The 16,387-nt window shown below is 53.6% G+C and overlaps 9 protein-coding genes across 9 annotated transcripts; 5 read left to right on the forward strand and 4 right to left on the reverse strand.

Annotated features, from left to right (window-relative positions):
* Positions 1-610: 610 nt before the first annotated feature.
* On the reverse strand, positions 611-2,947 carry A1O7_03936 (translation initiation factor IF-2; the record flags this gene model as incomplete). The annotated part of the gene is made up of 2 exons (XM_007757952.1): positions 611-765; positions 817-2,947. The coding sequence occupies 2 exons, from the start codon at positions 2,945-2,947 to the stop codon at positions 611-613; spliced, it is 2,286 nt and encodes a 761-aa protein (XP_007756142.1).
* Positions 2,948-4,384: 1,437 nt separating this feature from the next.
* On the forward strand, positions 4,385-5,527 carry A1O7_03937 (solute carrier family 25, member 46; the record flags this gene model as incomplete). The annotated part of the gene is made up of 3 exons (XM_007757953.1): positions 4,385-4,499; positions 4,690-4,701; positions 4,758-5,527. 3 exons carry the CDS (start codon positions 4,385-4,387, stop codon positions 5,525-5,527), a joined length of 897 nt encoding a protein of 298 aa, XP_007756143.1.
* A 300-nt stretch (positions 5,528-5,827) lies between these two features.
* On the reverse strand, positions 5,828-6,592 carry A1O7_03938 (NADH-ubiquinone oxidoreductase 23 kDa subunit, mitochondrial; the record flags this gene model as incomplete). Its single annotated transcript, XM_007757954.1, has 2 exons — positions 5,828-6,224; positions 6,294-6,592. 2 exons carry the CDS (start codon positions 6,590-6,592, stop codon positions 5,828-5,830), a joined length of 696 nt encoding a protein of 231 aa, XP_007756144.1.
* Positions 6,593-6,891: 299 nt separating this feature from the next.
* Positions 6,892-7,463, forward strand: A1O7_03939 (NADH dehydrogenase (ubiquinone) 1 alpha/beta subcomplex 1; the record flags this gene model as incomplete). The annotated part of the gene is made up of 4 exons (XM_007757955.1): positions 6,892-7,116; positions 7,168-7,185; positions 7,238-7,367; positions 7,417-7,463. 4 exons carry the CDS (start codon positions 6,892-6,894, stop codon positions 7,461-7,463), a joined length of 420 nt encoding a protein of 139 aa, XP_007756145.1.
* Positions 7,464-7,693: 230 nt separating this feature from the next.
* A1O7_03940 (uncharacterized protein) lies at positions 7,694-9,160 on the reverse strand (the record flags this gene model as incomplete). The annotated part of the gene is made up of 1 exon (XM_007757956.1): positions 7,694-9,160. The coding sequence occupies one exon, from the start codon at positions 9,158-9,160 to the stop codon at positions 7,694-7,696; it is 1,467 nt and encodes a 488-aa protein (XP_007756146.1).
* An 806-nt stretch (positions 9,161-9,966) lies between these two features.
* A1O7_03941 (acyl-CoA dehydrogenase) lies at positions 9,967-11,301 on the forward strand (the record flags this gene model as incomplete). Its single annotated transcript, XM_007757957.1, has 1 exon — positions 9,967-11,301. One exon carries the CDS (start codon positions 9,967-9,969, stop codon positions 11,299-11,301), a length of 1,335 nt encoding a protein of 444 aa, XP_007756147.1.
* A 1,244-nt stretch (positions 11,302-12,545) lies between these two features.
* Positions 12,546-13,067, forward strand: A1O7_03942 (uncharacterized protein; the record flags this gene model as incomplete). The annotated part of the gene is made up of 1 exon (XM_007757958.1): positions 12,546-13,067. One exon carries the CDS (start codon positions 12,546-12,548, stop codon positions 13,065-13,067), a length of 522 nt encoding a protein of 173 aa, XP_007756148.1.
* A 1,499-nt stretch (positions 13,068-14,566) lies between these two features.
* On the forward strand, positions 14,567-14,995 carry A1O7_03943 (uncharacterized protein; the record flags this gene model as incomplete). The annotated part of the gene is made up of 1 exon (XM_007757959.1): positions 14,567-14,995. The coding sequence occupies one exon, from the start codon at positions 14,567-14,569 to the stop codon at positions 14,993-14,995; it is 429 nt and encodes a 142-aa protein (XP_007756149.1).
* A 256-nt stretch (positions 14,996-15,251) lies between these two features.
* A1O7_03944 (3-hydroxybutyryl-CoA dehydrogenase) lies at positions 15,252-16,253 on the reverse strand (the record flags this gene model as incomplete). The annotated part of the gene is made up of 2 exons (XM_007757960.1): positions 15,252-16,082; positions 16,131-16,253. 2 exons carry the CDS (start codon positions 16,251-16,253, stop codon positions 15,252-15,254), a joined length of 954 nt encoding a protein of 317 aa, XP_007756150.1.
* Between the last annotated feature and the right edge of the window lie 134 nt (positions 16,254-16,387).

The following is a 16,387-nucleotide window of genomic DNA, read 5'->3' on the forward strand; positions in this document are numbered from 1 at the left end:
GACTCAACCAGACAAGACAGTAGTAACTGGTATACAACCACAAAGGAAATTCGTCGCAAAGGAAACTCCAAGTAATGCAAGTGAAGTGTTTGGGATTTATTCTGCATTGAAGAGACTTCGAGACAGCTCTTGACGTATCCCACCTAGTCGCGTGGCAGATTGCCATCTGGCTTCGCGCGCTCGGCGTCGGTCGCATATTGCGAGTCTGAAATTGTTGATTGAAACATGTTTCCTCTGTTCTGTGAAACCTGGGCGACGTGGGTGAGAATATGTTGTGAGAATTGTTCACTGTCAGGAACAACAAGCGGAGGGAGCGATGGTTGGTGGTGATGTGACGGACCAAACCGCCCTAAGATGATTCTGGGCGGGTGGAGGTGCCGCCAAGACAGGCCATTTAGAGGTGATCGATAGGCGGGCAGACGCCCGGAGAAAAATAAGCAGGCTTAAGCGGGCTGCTGCAGGGCCGCCTTGCGCCTTGCTCCTTGCCACCGAGCCGCCGCCGAGCTCTCCGCTTAGTATCTCGCTGGTTGTTCTTCAACGTTGCCAGCTTCATGGTCTGAAACGTGGTCTTCTCATGTTCGGAGTTGTCTAGATCAGGCAGGACCGAGCGCTAATGCAACACGCGCTTCTCGGTGTGTTCCTCGAACGACTGGATCTGATCGCCCACTTCGAATGCGTCCCAGTTCTCAAAGCCCATCCCACACTCGGAGCCTTTGCGCATTTCCGTGACATCCTTCTTGATGTTCTTAAACGAGTTGAGTGTGCCTAATAGGTGGTCAGCAAGCGAGAAGCCACTTTAAGATCAAATCCACTTACCAGTATAGATCACTGCGCCTCTCCTCAGCACTCGGATCTTCTCTGAGCGCCGGATGGTGCCGTTGGTCACGCGACATCCGGCAATCTTCATAGATCCCTTCTTGATCTTGATGTCGAAAATATCTCCCACCTCTGCTTCTCCCAAGACGCGCTGGGTGACAATTGGCGGCAGTTCTGCACTGACCTTCTCAGTGACATCGTCGGTCACCTTGTAAATGATGTTGTGGTCCAGAATCTGGATACGAGCAGCTGCCGCAAGTTGGCGAATCTCTCCATCGATGGGCTGATTGAACGAAATTGCGTACGCAACTTCTCCTGTTGCCGCTAGCATCTTGATGTCCGATTCTGTGAGACTGCCTGTAGCGCTGTGGACGATATTGGCGCGGGCTTCGTTGTTGCCGATCGCGCTGACAGCAGCAACCAGAGCTTCAGTGCTGCCAGCCACATCGGCTTTGATGACGAAATGCACCAGTTGGGCTCCCGAGGACCCTTTCTCAACCCAGCCTTCATTGTCCTTGGGACGTCTCTTGTAGCCCATGGACAGGTAGCCCTGCTCTTTCTCCCATTCGAGAACTTTGGCTCGCGCGACGGCGTCTTCCGCGCGCGAAGCGTTGATCGCCGCCATATTGTCCATTTCCCAAGCTGTTTCTTGTCTCTCCTTTCGCACAGCAATCGCATCCTTGGCTTGCTGTTCGTTCTCTGCCTGCAACACCTCGAGTCCAGCTTCAGGATCATCGCCTCGCCAACCGTCAAGCTGGACAGGAGTCCCAGGAGGTGCTTCTTCGATCAATTCTCCAGCGTCGTTTCTCAAGGTTCGCACACGCGCCCAGGTGGTACCAGCAACAATAAAGTCACCTGGTCTCAGTGTACCGCGACGCACCAATACCGTGGCCACACGACCAGTGATACCCACTCTGCTCTCGATGATCCAGCCTTCAGCAGGTCCATCGTTTTCGGCGCGGAAGTCGGCGACATCAGCTAAAGTGAGTATTGCTTCCTCCAGGTCATCCATCCCGCGACCTGTCTTTCCGCTGACAGGGATAGCTTGGTATTCTCCACCGAACTCCTCTACAACTATGTCATATTGCATCAAATCACGTTTAACCTGTTCGATATCGGCCCCAGGTTTGTCGACTTTGTTGATTGCCACAATCATCTGTACACCGGCCTCACGGGCATGCTTGATAGCTTCGATCGTTTGAGCCTTAACACTGTCATCTGCAGCGACAACCAGAACAACAATGTCTGTCACGACAGCACCTCTTCGGCGCATCTCCAAGAAAGCGGCATGGCCAGGAGTATCGAGGAACGTGATGTTGCGCTCCGACCCGGGCATTGTCACTGAGAACGCACCGATGTGTTGCGTGATGCCGCCATGCTCTGATGCCACCACATTCGCCTTCCGAAAGTAGTCCAGTATAGTTGTCTTCCCGTGGTCGACATGGCCCATGATGGTGACGACTGGAGGCCGAGGGGGGAACCCGGAAGGATCCTCTGCTGGCGGTCGAGGAAAGATATCCCCAGATTGATCGACTGCTTTAATCACGGGCTCAAACCCGTAGAGCTCTGCGAACATTGCGGAGGTGCTAGAGTCCAGGACATGGTCATATCTAGCACCTTCAAATCCTTCCTCTTCGAGCTTTTGTAGAAACTGGGGTAGTCTGACTTTGAGACCCTGCGCAAGCTTTTCCACGCTGACGAACTCGGGCAGAACGATTTCCGGCCGCGCTAATTGCTGCGCGGCTTTGGCTTGTTTCCCCTTCTTCTTTCGCCTTTTCTTTTCGTCGAGGAATTCCTCGGCCAGATCTGGGTCGAAATCAAAACCCGCCGAAGTGCCTCGTGAAACACTGCCCCTTCTCGCTGTAGGGGCTTTAGCTGGTCGTGATACCTGGAGCGGCCCGTCCTCCTCGATTTCATAGAGTCGAGCTCTCCTGTCGCGCTCCTTGCCACCTGTTGTTTTCCGCTTGCGCCAATCATCTTCTGTTTCGTCTGCAACCGGCCCATCGTCTAACATACCAACCTGCTCATCAACGTTTCCTGCCTGGAGGGGAGCCCCAAGCGCTGGTTGTGGACGCCGTTCCCGACCCGACCGTTGATCAGTTGACCCCTGAGGGAGGGCAGAACCATCCATGCCCGGTCGCCAAAGACGAACGTTATCACGAGTCCCCCTGCCATCCGCCTCTCTACTGGCCACACCTTGTGGCGGCCGCTTCGATGGGGCTGGCCCCATGGGCGTCCAGGCCTGTGGCTCACCAGAAGCACCCTCGAACTCAGGCTCTGCCCTCGGTGAAAGGTATTGACCAGGCCTCCCTATGGCTGCTCCTATTCTACTCGAAGGCAAGCTCCGTCGGCCGGTCTCGCTCGACGCTGCGTGGTCAATTCCGCGAGCCCTAAAATCACCGTGCGTCCTAGATGGTCGTGACGACGGTCCAGGCTCTTGATAAACTCGATCGGCAGCACTGATACCGCGGATTCTCGTTTCCGCAGGGCGTGTCCGCTGACCCCCCTGGTACCTGAAAAGCGACCGCTCTGAGTCAGAAGACTCTCCACGGCGTTCATACCTCCAGTTCTTCTCAGTTGGAGGACCGATACCATGATCTCGACCTCTGAAAGATGACTGTGCATCGGCCCGAGGTTGTGAGGTTCTGTTCTGAGTGTCTGGCTGGGCGCGACCCCAGGTCGCTGCCTGGGACCGCGGTCGCGCCTGGGACAGGATCGCAGATATCGAGTTGGGATCCGAAGGTCCAGCGGGACTTGCTTGGAGGCGAGCGTTCGAAGTAGAGGCGGCAAAGTGGTCAGGTATGGGTGGATTTGAGTCTCTGTAGACCATCTGGGCATTCTGAGGCCGTGGGCTCATACATATTGTGCAGTCTGATCTTCCCGGCTTGTTGACGTGGTTGCAACGACATTTCCAGCCTAGCAGTTCTCGTGCTGGAGGGGCGAAATCATCCTCCTCCTCTTCTATACGGGCTGCCGCTGCGCCGGCCGGGCGGTTCGAGGGTTTGGCCGCCCTGTACAGGCGCCGCTGCGGTTGCAGCGACTTGACAACGCGAGACTCGATGCCATGTCTGAATGCGCAGAAGAAGCAGATGTCTTGACCTTGCAGTAGCTGCACGGGGATTAGTATGTAACATGCAATCTTCTGTAGATGGAGGAACGAACCTTCTGCGCCACTGTCCTTCGCATACTGAGTCACTCTTCCTTCGACCGCGTCTGTGATGCTCGCGTTACTGCTGAATCCACGAGCAACGCCGACATTGCCTGATAACTTTTTGCCCGAGAAGTCGATCCCGGATTTCCGACGGAGCGTTAAAGCACGAAGCGCATATCATACGGTGTGCTGCACAGCATGCTGCGTTCTTTGTCAGCCTTGCCGTGCCTTGCAAAGATAACGACAACCAATCGATGCTTTGCGGCCCCGCCCGCTTTTCTCGGGGACAAAGGCGCATTGACAAATGACGTGCTATTCCGGCAGAAAATATATCAATGCTCCTTCGCTTGCTAGGGCGACGCTGTAAGTTTGTGGGGATGAGATAGCTCAGACAGGCGTCACAGAAGAGGAGCAGGTATGGCGGACGCCGTTGAGGATATCGAGAAGCACGAGGTCGAGACCGGCAGCTGGGCGAGGACCGCAAAGGATCTTTTTGCAGGTGCGGCTGGCGGTGTTGCTCAGGTTCTGTTGGGTAAGTGACAAAACTTCTTTTGGCTCAACTTTGTTGGCCACTGGGTGTCGAGCATGCATGACCAGCGACTTTGAGACGAACCTGGAAGATTGGCGTATAGGTTGATATGATTTCGACTTATATCCTATGGTTCAAGTGAAGAGTGGAGGCGAAACTAGACCATAAGAGCAAGGGCTGACACTTACTACAGGTCAACCCTTCGGTAAGCGATAATGGATTTAGTTATCTTGCGGAGCGGTATCTCACGACCTGTTCCAGACATCGTCAAAGTCCGCCTCCAAACAACGACAAAATACCCAAGCGCTCTCTCCTGCGCCAGCTCTATCCTCCAGAATGAAGGGCCCCTAGCTTTCTACAAAGGCACTCTCACGCCTCTAATCGGCATCGGCGCCTGTGTCTCCGTCCAGTTTGGTGCTTTTCACTACGCTAGACGAGCATTTGAGGAGCGAAATCTCCGCCAGAACCGACCGGCGGGTTTGTCTTACTCGCAATACTACCTGGCTGGCGCTTTTGCTGGCTTGACTAACTCCGTGCTTTCCGGCCCGATCGAGCATGTGAGGATCAGACTGCAGACGCAGCCACATGGTGCGGATCGGCTCTACGCTGGGCCTCTCGACTGCATCAAGAAGCTGTCCGCACATGAAGGTGTGCTCAAGGGACTGTATCGTGGTCAGGCTGTGACATACTACAGAGAAGCTCAAGCCTATGGTATCTGGTTCCTTACCTTCGAATACCTCATGGCGCGGGACATGAAGCGCAACAATGTCAAGCGAGAAGAAATATCGTCACCGAAAGTCGCTTTCTATGGTGGATTGGCTGGCGAGGCATTGTGGATTGCGAGTTACCCGTTCGATGTCATCAAGAGTAAGATGCAAAGTGATGGGTTTGGAAAGGAACAGAAGTACAAGAGCATGAGGGACTGTTTTAGCCAGACCTGGAAAGCTGCTGGGTGGAGGGGATTTTGGGCCGGCATTGGGCCGACCTTGGTGAGGGCCATGCCAGTCAGTGCGGGCACATTTGCTGTGTAAGTGCTCTTCCCCGGGTGACTTTGTGAGATGCATGATTCTAACTGTGGTGTCTAGAGTTGAATTGACAATGCGGGCGCTGGGATGAGGTCGAGTGCCAGAATAGTACAGTATTGGCTCACCGCGACGTGAGGGATCTAGGTATTGCCGAATTCCAATAGACATACAAAATGACTCATAAGTAGATGTGAATGTCACACTCATACGGAGCAGGTGCTCAGTCGCTCAAATGCATTTTGCCAAGGGTACGATGTGATAGCCTTCGCATCGTGAAACTTATGTACAACTCCCACGATCTGATAATCATCTGTAGGGTGCATCTGCTCGAGCCACAGCCGCAATTTCAGGCTCCCATTTGTCACCGTTGGCCAGTAATTTTTCCTTATTATAAAGAAGTTCTTCTCGAAACTCGGTGGCATACTCTGCGTTAGGTGTCTCGACAATGGCGTCCACCGGGCAGCTCTCCTGACACATGCCACAATAGATGCACTTCGTCATGTCAATATCGTATCGAGTTGTTCTCCTCGAGCCGTCCTCTCTTTCTTCGGCTTCAATTGTGATGGCTAGTGCCGGGCAGACTGCTTCACAAAGCTTGCATGCAATGCACCTTTCTTCGCCCGAGGGATATCTCCTTAGGGCATGTTCGCCTCTGAATCTGGGCGAGACGGGACCTTTCTCGAAGGGATAGTAGATTGTGTAGCTGCAATTCCGAAGTTAGTGTCATCTCCTGACGGACTCCACAGCTCGCTTCGGCGCGGTTTTCACATACGGTGGTCTGAAGAATTGTTCCAGCACGACATACATCCCCCTCAACATCTCAGTGAGCAGAAAGTAATTGCTGGCCTTGTCCATCAACTTTTCGCCTTCATCAAATCTCTTGGGTTTTGGTAGTCTGAAGCCGGCCGGGGGAGGCCCTGCTGGTAGGGCATTTCGAGGACGTGAGCTATGGAATTGAGCTGTGGCTGTGGCGCGGATGAAGGGTGACGATTCTGCTTGTCGAAAAATGGCTGCCGAACTCGTCAATGGCCGCGCGACCAGTCGCGATGCTGGACGAAATGACGACGCCATCGCCCTTAGGAGTCGCAGACTGCAGTTTGTCGAAGTGTGGCGAGCGCAAAGGGAAAGAAAGAGTTCAATCGAGCCGGCGAGGTCATCGAAGTAATGCGGATCTCAAGCCCGTTGATTGGCCGCATCGGCAGACTTGCTGTTTCGAGGGCAGCTCTGGCGACCCCGAAGCTTCGCTGGTTTGCAACTGCGCCTTCCGTCCAGAAATTCAATCATTACGCCAACAGACGCAAGCCTTCCTTCTTTGCGACCGTTTCCCTTGTCCTCCACATCTACCCATCTTCTTCAGGGTCCTGCCCAAGATGATTCGCGCAGGTGCTGTCAGAGCGCTATATGCAGCCACAAGGACCCAAGTGCCCCGACAGTTACCTGTCTTCCGCTCCCAGATCTCTGCCTCCCTACTTCAATCATCACGAATTGCTCCCTCATTCGTCGCTCAGAGTATAAGATGCTACTCAGCACCTGCTGGTCTGTCGAAGGACGAGGTCCAAGGACGGATAATGGACCTGTTGAAGAACTTTGATAAGGTACGCATCCGTGGTACAAGACTCATGTGATGTTGGCTAACACTTTGGCAGGTTACAGACGCAACAAAGGTACGCCAGCCTCTCCGGATGATGGTCAGAGCAACCCTAACTGGAGCAACAGATCAGTGGGACGGCGCACTTTCAAAATGACCTTGGACTGGACAGTCTGGATACCGTGGAAGTGGTCATGGCCATCGAGGAAGAATTCAGCATCGAGATTCCCGACAAGGAAGCCGATGCCATTCATAGTGGTAAGCCAAATCTGAAGCACTCTTGATTCCACCTCTGACATCGTTACAGTTGAGCAAGCGGTGACCTATATCATGGCCCAACCCGATGCACACTGAGAGGTCTTCTCCTGGGATGCTGGCGGAGCTAGACACGGATCAAGACTCGAAAAACATCAAGCATTGTACATTTTCCAGTGGTGAGGAAATGGATTGCCCTTGTACTATCATCACGGGATAATAGACCCTCCGGATCTCCACGATGGTCTTTGGACAAAATTCACCCTGTTCCGACCGAGGTATTTCTTGATCTATGTTCTATATCCCACATGGCCATCCGGACGCCGTGCCTATATAACGCCGGAGTTTCTCAGCTCGGTTACCTCTGTAGCATCATACCCTAGCTGGCCCAGGACCTCGCCGGTGTGCTCACCCAATAAAGGCGGCTTTATTCTCAGTTCCATCTTCGAACCCTCAAATTTCATGGCTGGGCCGATCAGCTTCAGCATATTATCCCTGGCTGCTTCGAAGTCATCAACTTCAATAACCATGTCTCTCGCCTTGGTCTGAGTGTGCTCTTCCAGGGCTTCCACAGGGTCATTGATTGCGCCATAGGGCAGTCCGCTCCCCTCGAAGATGGCCAGCCACTCCTGTTTCGTCTTCTCGCGAAATCTCCCCTGCAGAATCCGATTGATCTCCTTTCTATTTTCCACTCTCCCATCGTTGGTGTTGAATCGTTGATCCTGGCCCAATCCAGCAATACCCATCCTCTCACAGAATCCCTTCCACTGCCTATTATTATTCGCTGCCACAAACAACATCTTCCCGTCGCTCGTTTCAAATCCCCCGTACGGCACGAGGTTGGGATGTCCCAACCCCAGCCTCTTCCCTCTCCTCCTCTTCTCGGGCCCCTTGTCCACATCCAGATTCATACTCGCCAACCCCACGTTAATCAGCAAACTCAAACTACTCTCGAACAAACTGCCCTCGATCAAACATCCCATCCCTGTCCTTTGCCTCTGATTCACCGCCGCGAGGATGGCCCCATGCGCATACAACCCCGTGCACAGATCCGCCATCGCCACACCGGGCTTGACCGGCGGCCGTCCCTCCTCGCCCGTGATGTGCAACAATCCCGCCTCCGCCAGCGCAATCGCATCATACCCGGCCCTCTGCGCACTCGGACCCTGGGGCCCATACCCACTCACACCCGCGTAGATCAGCCTCTCACCCACGGAACCCAATTTCTTTAAATCCTCGTACCCAAGCCCCATGGCTTCCATTTTTCCGGGCAAGAAATTATGAACCACGACGTCCACGCCCGTGCTAACGCCTGTGCCATTCCCGTCCCAACCCCGCGCGATTAATTGCTTCACGATCTCGATCCCCTTTCTTTCCTTGAGATTGACCGTCACGGACCGCTTGTTGCGGTTCACGGCCGCGAAATACAGGCTCATAAGAGGGTGCTCGTCCTTCCATTTCTGCGATTCGCCCGCCGTGCGCCACTGGCGGGTTTCATCCCCGACGCCGGGCTGCTCGATCTTGAGCACCGAGGCGCCGTAGTCGGCGAGGATCTGTGTGCAGAACGGGCCGGCCAGGACGCGGGTGAGGTCCAGGATCTTGAGACCTGATAGGGGGAGGGCGCCCGTATTTGGTAGCGATGTAGATGTTGCTGGCGCTGCTGTTGAGGACTTCTCCCGGCGTTGATTATTCTGTTGGTGTCGAGAACATATCGTGAAAGCCAGTGGCCCCAGTAATGACTTTGAGCTTGCAAAGGTGTGCTGTCTAAGGGTAGATATGGGCCTCAACGTTGCCATTGTCATCGTCTTTGCTGAAGTCGATGTAGATGTAGATAAGATGTGGATATGGACATGAAAGGCTTCGAGACATCAAGTAATATGAGAACCACCCAGCAGGAAGCACGAAGCAACCGGACGGCAAAACTTCTTGTTGCACTGTCCGGCGCTCAGATCGATGATCCAGGTCCCGAGTCAGTCCTGCTGCGCTGCTTGGCTCTGCCCTGCTCTTGGAACTGAACCACTGGGTGTTGGAGCCCTACTTCAGGATGTTGGAGCCCTTCTTCAGGTTGTCTCAGCACACCCCAAGCACGGGAAACCATACCAGCACGAGTGCTCCGTATGTGGAGAGTGGAAGCTTGGGGTAGATTGCCAGTATCCCGTGCGTGGGCCGAGGCTGACGAGGCTCCTTTGCGGAGAATCGTATCCACAATGCTACAGTAACAGGGGACAGTGGCAGTTGACAAGACAACCTCGCCTTTAGCTATCTTCGAGCGGTTAGGGTGCCTCACAGTTCGACAGCTTTAGACGGTCTGCCTGGAGTCTGTGCCCATTTGCTACAAATTCCGCGAACAACAGACCTGGGCGTCTGCTTGGGAGAGAAACCTTCGCAAAGTAATTGTGACTGGCTCGGCTACGAACGCCAGGGTCTATTATTCATTGTTCCATATGCTTCTGTAACCCGCTGGTGATTCGTTGCTCCGTCGAGGACAGCTAGGAGCAGGCTGCCCGGTGGGAGCCGCGAATGAGGACCCAACCAGCAGCACGGAATCCTATGATCGAGCCTCTTTTTATATAGCGTCCTGCCACGCAACAGCTTCTACAACATGTCCGCCAAAAGATCAACCGCACATACAATCAGGAACGTATTCCACGCAATCAGACTCACGGGAAGGTCCAAGCTTCAATCACCTATCCACAACTCCTTACGCTGCCTACGCCCCTTTTCGTCAACGAGCTGCCACAGAGCGCGTGGCACGGAGTACCTCCAAAACCATGATCCGGACTTGACCGACACGCAACGAACGGTCCGTGAATCCATTGCGAAGATATGCTCCAAATTCGGCGATGACTATTGGCTGAGGGCCGACGCAGAGCACCGCTTCCCCGTGGAATTCCACCAAGCCATCGCCCAGACGGGCTGGTTGGGCATATGCATGCCCTCGGAATATGGAGGTTCAGATCTGGGCATCTCGGAAGCAAGCGTCATGATGCAGACGATTTCTGAATCAGGGGCCGGGTACGCCGGGGCGAGTGCCGTCCATATGAATATCTTCGGGTTAGAGCCCGTCCGGAAATTCGGAACCCAAGAGCAGAAGCGACGAATGTTAACGCCACTGATCGAGGGCAAGGAGAGGGCTTGTTTTGGCGTGACGGAGCCGAATACAGGACTGGATACTCTGAGATTGCAATCGGCCGCTGTGAAGGATGGGGATGCGTACAGGCTGAGTGGGCAGAAGATCTGGATCTCCACGGCACAGGTCGCAGAGAAGATACTTATCTTGGTTAGAACCACGCCGTTGGAGGAGGTGAAGAAGCCGAGTCAGGGGCTGAGCCTATTTTACACGGATCTCAATAGGGCGCAGGTCGAAGTTCAAGAAATTCCAAAGATGGGACGGGCGGCCGTGGACTCGAACACGTTATTCTTCGACGGGTGGGAGGTACCGCGGGAGGACCTGATTGGCGAGGAGGGCAATGGATTCAAGATGATCATGCATGGAATGAATGCTGAAAGAATCTTGATTGCCGCTGAAGCACTGGGGATAGGATTCGCGGCCTTGAGGAGAGCCGCGCTATATGCTGGGGAGAGAAAAGTGTTTGGGAGGCCGATTGGGCAGAACCAGGCTATCCAGCACCCTTTGGCGGAGAGCTGGATGGAGCTTGAAGCCGCTAGGCTGGTCATCTATCAGGCTGCCCGCATGTATGATGCTGGGTATGAGACGGGCGAATATGCCAATGCCGCGAAATATTTGGCTGCCGAGGCGGCTTTTCGAGCTTGTGAAAGGGCGGTCATGACGCACGGCGGGATGGGTTATGCAAAGGAGTACCACGTCGAGAGGTATCTGCGGGAGATTATGATACCACGGATTGCTCCTGTCAGCAGAGAGATGATCAAGAATTATATTGGAGAGAAGGTGCTCGGACTGCCACGGTCATATTGACGAACCCAGAACGTGATCTGCCATAAAGTGGTCCTTGGCTGATTGGAAGAGCCTGATAGGCTACTATTGTAAGGACATGTATAGGAGGGGTTGAGCAAGATCTCACACCTACACATCACCACGCGATGTACCTGGTGTTGGCTATCCTGGTACTCCTTCTTGCCCTAGCACTCGCAACTCCGGGAGTCGGCGAGCTCTGCTAGCAAGACAGAACTTGCTTTCGTAAAATCACAGGCAGATCGAAGTAAATCAGGCAGAATCTCTCTCACCTGTCGCCAAACAGTATTATGAGTGCCCGTACTGTGCAGCTGATGAGCGAGTCACAATGTTGCATCATCCTCGGGTATGCAGGACCATTCCTTGTACCAGCATGGCCAATCGATGTGCGAAAGAAGCGTACGAGTAGAAGGAACCAGGATTGTTATGCTATGCATCAACAGCAGTGCCTTGGGTATGATAATATTTCCTCGCGTGAGAAGCAAAACAAGGAGAAACGAAAGCGATTCGTTAAAGGCGAAGTTGTGGCAAGCCGGAGAATTTCGGTCACACTCTTGCACAGCCATACACAGCCTTACCAGCCTTGCGCTGCGCCTCTTCTACGGCGAACCATACGCACAGCCGAGTGTCTTCCTCGGCTGCGCCACACCAATCACATCAATCCCCAAGTTCCCAAATCCGCGTTTACTCCATCGATGCCATCATCCCCACGAGGATTTGGGTCCGTCGAGCGAATTCAGCAGGATTCCAGAACATTTACACCTCACTCACGTGCTCGGTTCCATACTTGCGAGCAAGGCTCAGGGGAGGCTGTGACGCTGCCGCGCGTTCTGTATGGCTGGGAGATGCCGAACGGGTTGCCTCTGCCTCCTTGTCCACGCACCGAGCCGAGTCTGCGTTGCTTCAGCCGCGTATGAGGTACGAGTAAATGGTACTCGTATTTTGCTTGCTTTTGACTATTCTGTTAGGCAGCATCGATCTACAAGGTGAGGGAAAAAGTTATTTAACCTTGAACCGCCCAAACAAGTCCGGGTGTCTCATTTCTGCTTCCCATCCCATCCTATCGCATCACTTGTACCTGTCCAGTCCAGTCCTTTCAAGTCAAGGCACCAAAGCATCAAAGACATAGAAGCATCAAAAGCATCAAAGCATCAAAGGAACAGTCCTCCCAGAACCCACACCCTAACAATCCCCTCGCATATCTTTTGCAACAACCTCCTCGTACAGCATCCACAACACACAACAACATGTCCGGCCCCTACGACCAACACTACGCTTTCACCAACAGCGGGTACGACTACAACAATAACAACAACCAATATCAATATCAATCATCACACCCCTCTGGCGGCTTCTCCGATCAGTCACACCAACCCTACTACAACTCGTACTCGCACTCGCAGGCGCAAAACTACTACCCCCAAACCGGCGGTGCAAACACATCATACTACAACGGCCAGCCCGGCGCTCAGCAAGGTTCCGGCCCCGAAGCAGAAGCAGACCGCGGGCTCCTCGGCGCTGCGGCCGGTGGCGCGGCCGGCGCCTTCGGCGGGCACAAAGTCGGCCACGGCGTTCTGGGCGCGCTGGGCGGCGCGATCCTCGGATCCCTGACGGAGGATTATGCCAAGAAGGGAAAGGGCCGCAAACAAGGCAAACAAAGCAAGCATTCACGCCGCGACGGTGCTAGTGGTACCCAGGGGCAGAGTTTCGGGTCGAGTGCCAGTGGGTTGGGGTCTGTGGCGAGCAGTTTCTTCAATAACCGGAAGTAAGGATGAGGAAACATTCGTCGTGCTTGGGTTGGGGAGTTGGGGCGCAGTGTACAGTGCAAAGCTACACGGTACGCACTACGGATCACCCACGGATGGATGAATGGATGGCTTTCGAGACTAGCGGGCGTTTTGCTGGAAACACGGTAGCATTGGGCATAACATTCCTACATACTGTGGGAACCCAGTGAGGAGTATTATACTGGATTTAAATGCAATGGAACGGAAATCAGTTTGTTTACCTGCCTGCCGCTTCTGGAGAGGTTCTCTACAGTATTTGATCTAGCTCTAGAATTTCTTAAGAGGTTCACATATTATCCAAGTCCCTAGACTTTCCACGTCCCTACATTTTCCATGCCCATCCCTACATTACTCATGTCCCTAGATTTTTAGTGTCCCTACCTCGTGCTGAAATGCCCTCGGCTTGTGGTGCCCTTTGACATGTGAATCGAGTCCGTCAAGAGGACCCATGTTGCCGTTACATCATACTTGAAGGAGTCTTGTCCCCTCGATTGTCTGCTGCTCCTGCTTCATTTTCCCGACCACCGCGGCGCAGACTTCGGCGCATGCCAACCAGCATACTTTGTCTTAAATGCCGACCAAGCGACAATATCAGGAGTGTGGCGCGACTTGACGTGTCGACAAGGTCCTGTATGAGTCTTCCACCGCCTGTCCACCGCTTTCCCGTATCGGTCGCGCCATGATGCCGTGGCTTGCCTGGAATACAGTAGATACGAGTACCCAAGGAACACCCCAATGGAAATTGGCCTCGAAGAATACCTGTACATATTGCCACTGAGTATCAAGTAGTTGGTGGGTGCAATGTTGTGTTTAAGGGCCGGGCGCAAGGAAACCGCAGGGTGGCTGTGGGTGGCTGGACTGAATCTGATCAGGAATGACTGCCGTCAGAAGCTGGCATTCGGCGAAAAGAGGGCACCGTCACTCCTCTTTCGTGCAGCGTCCAGGCCCCCATCGTGAAGGAGGGGATACTGTCACATTGTTCTGGAGTCACTCAAGCGAGGTATGTCAGACTCGCAAAGAACGGTAGAAGGCTCCAAGGCGGCTTTGTCGACACCCCTTTGCGGATAAAATCTTCCTCCAGAGTGGATGTGAGTACAGAGGATACACGCCCAGTTGCTTCACTCAAGATACCCCGATCCAGGTACAAGATGACACAGCCAGACGACCTACTCTTTGTGTTTGTTTATCGTCCTCTTGTTGTCATCCCTGCAGTTGAGCACTTGGATTTCGAGATCGTTTGGACCACCCGTACGCTCCACACCATCTCAATCAGTCAATCATAGGTTGCAGCGTACAGACCATCTCGGTGCTTATGACTGCACAATACGTACTTTTTAAGTTTGGAAGATCTCCCATTCAAATGCTGGTGCGGAGACTCCCAGGGAGCTTAGGTAAAGGTATGGCCGAGGCAAGTATGAGCCCTCCGACTGCACAAGACTGTCACCTACGCTTCTACGAACAACTCATCTACAACCTTGACCATGGCCAAAAGCTCAGATATTCACGTCCTCTTCAAACCTCTGTCGATTCAAGGCCGTCAAAATGAGACTCTAGATCTCCTTGCAGATGACGTCGACTGGACGATCATGGGCCACTCACCAATGTCGCGCAAATACACCGGCAAGCAAGACTTTGTCGACAACACTTTGAAAGTGCTTAGAGAAAGAGTCCTTACCGAGCCATTGAGGTTGGAGGTCAGCAATGTCATTGGGACCTTGGAAGGCGAAGGAGACGACATCCACGGCGAGGTGGCGGTAGAACTAGCAGCTGTCGAGGCCGTGTGTAAGAACGGGTTGACGTATGATATGCGTTATGCTTGGATCTGTAAATTTCAGAGGGGGAGGATTGTGAGAGTCCGCGCCTACCTCGACACCGACCTCCTTACGCGCGCAATGGAACAGAATCCATGAGTTTCAACACATACTAAGCATGAGGTACCGGAAGGGAGCCATGATGCGCGACACGAAAGCCCTGTGCCAGGTGTATCGGAACGCGAAGACAGCCAAATATGACATCTTTGGCGCACTTTGACCACCATGGATGCTCCGATATTTCCTATGCCCAGCCGGAAACTTCATAGGATCAGCATCACTGAGCCTGCCAGTTACTCAAGCCAGAAAGCCGCAATACCGCGCCTTACGGACGCAGACCCATCCGTATGATTTACTAATACTCATAAAATCCTCTTCCACTTTTCTTTCCCAGCCACCCAGCATCCACATATTGCCGTAGAAGCACGCTCGGTCGGTACTTGCTGTCGCCCAGCCCAGCATGTAATGTCTCCATGATGGCCAAGCAAGTGTCCAGGCCAATGAAATCGGCCAGCGTGAGCGGACCCATGGGCACGTTCGTGCCGTTCTTCATGATATTATCAATATCTTCCTTGTTCCCCACGCCGGTTTCCAGGCAGATAATTGCCTCGTTGATATACGGCATCAGAATCCTATTCGCCAGGAATCCCGGGCTGTCCGCCGAGACAGAAGCGACCTTGCCCATCTTCTCACAGAATGCAATCGCGGCCGTCACGGTCTCTGGAGAGGTCTGCAAGCCAGCGATGATCTCAACACCCTTCTGCACGGGGACGGGGTTCATGAAATGGGTAGACACCACCCGTGAGGACGCCTGCGTGTCTGTGGGATCTTTCGCCGTGGCCCTCGCGATCCGCGTGATACTGATGCTCGACGTGTTTGTGGCCAGAATAGCGTGCTTGGGACATATCTGAGCCAAGTCTGCGAATATCTTCTCCTTGAGGGAAGGGATCTCAGGGACGGCCTCGATCACCATGTCCACGTCCGAGAGATCTGAAATGTTCGTCGTAGATTTTAACCTTTCTCTCGTGGCTTTCGCAATCTCTTCGGTGATCCTTTGTTTCTGCACATCCTTTGCTAGCAATTTGTCGGCGAAGGCAAGACCCTTTTCGAGGGATTGTTGCGAGTTGTCGACGAGAGTAACCGAAACTTGGGCTTTTTGAGCGGCGACAAGTGCGATTCCTAAGCCCTAAGACTGGTCAGCTTCGAAAATCGGCCCTGTATTTGGCGCGCGTACCATCTGACCAGCGCCAATAACGCCGAGCTTCTTCACCTCGAATGCTTTCGAGGGCGAGGAGCTAAACTGGCGGTTGAGAGAAGCAAGCCTTTGAGAGGCGACCTGCGACTTTGACGACGCCATCAGTCTCGACGGCAACCTCGACAAGGCTGCCATAGGAAAGAGGTTGTAAACAGTGAGACTTTCAGTTGCGAGAACTTCAGCAATGGGAAAGCAGTGTTTTAATTGAAGCTGCAGCGACGCCGAGATTCCTCCTT

The sequence above is a fragment of the Cladophialophora yegresii genome, assembly GCF_000585515.1.
Source record: "Cladophialophora yegresii CBS 114405 chromosome Unknown aczIN-supercont1.3, whole genome shotgun sequence".
Lineage (NCBI taxonomy): Eukaryota > Fungi > Ascomycota > Eurotiomycetes > Chaetothyriales > Herpotrichiellaceae > Cladophialophora > Cladophialophora yegresii.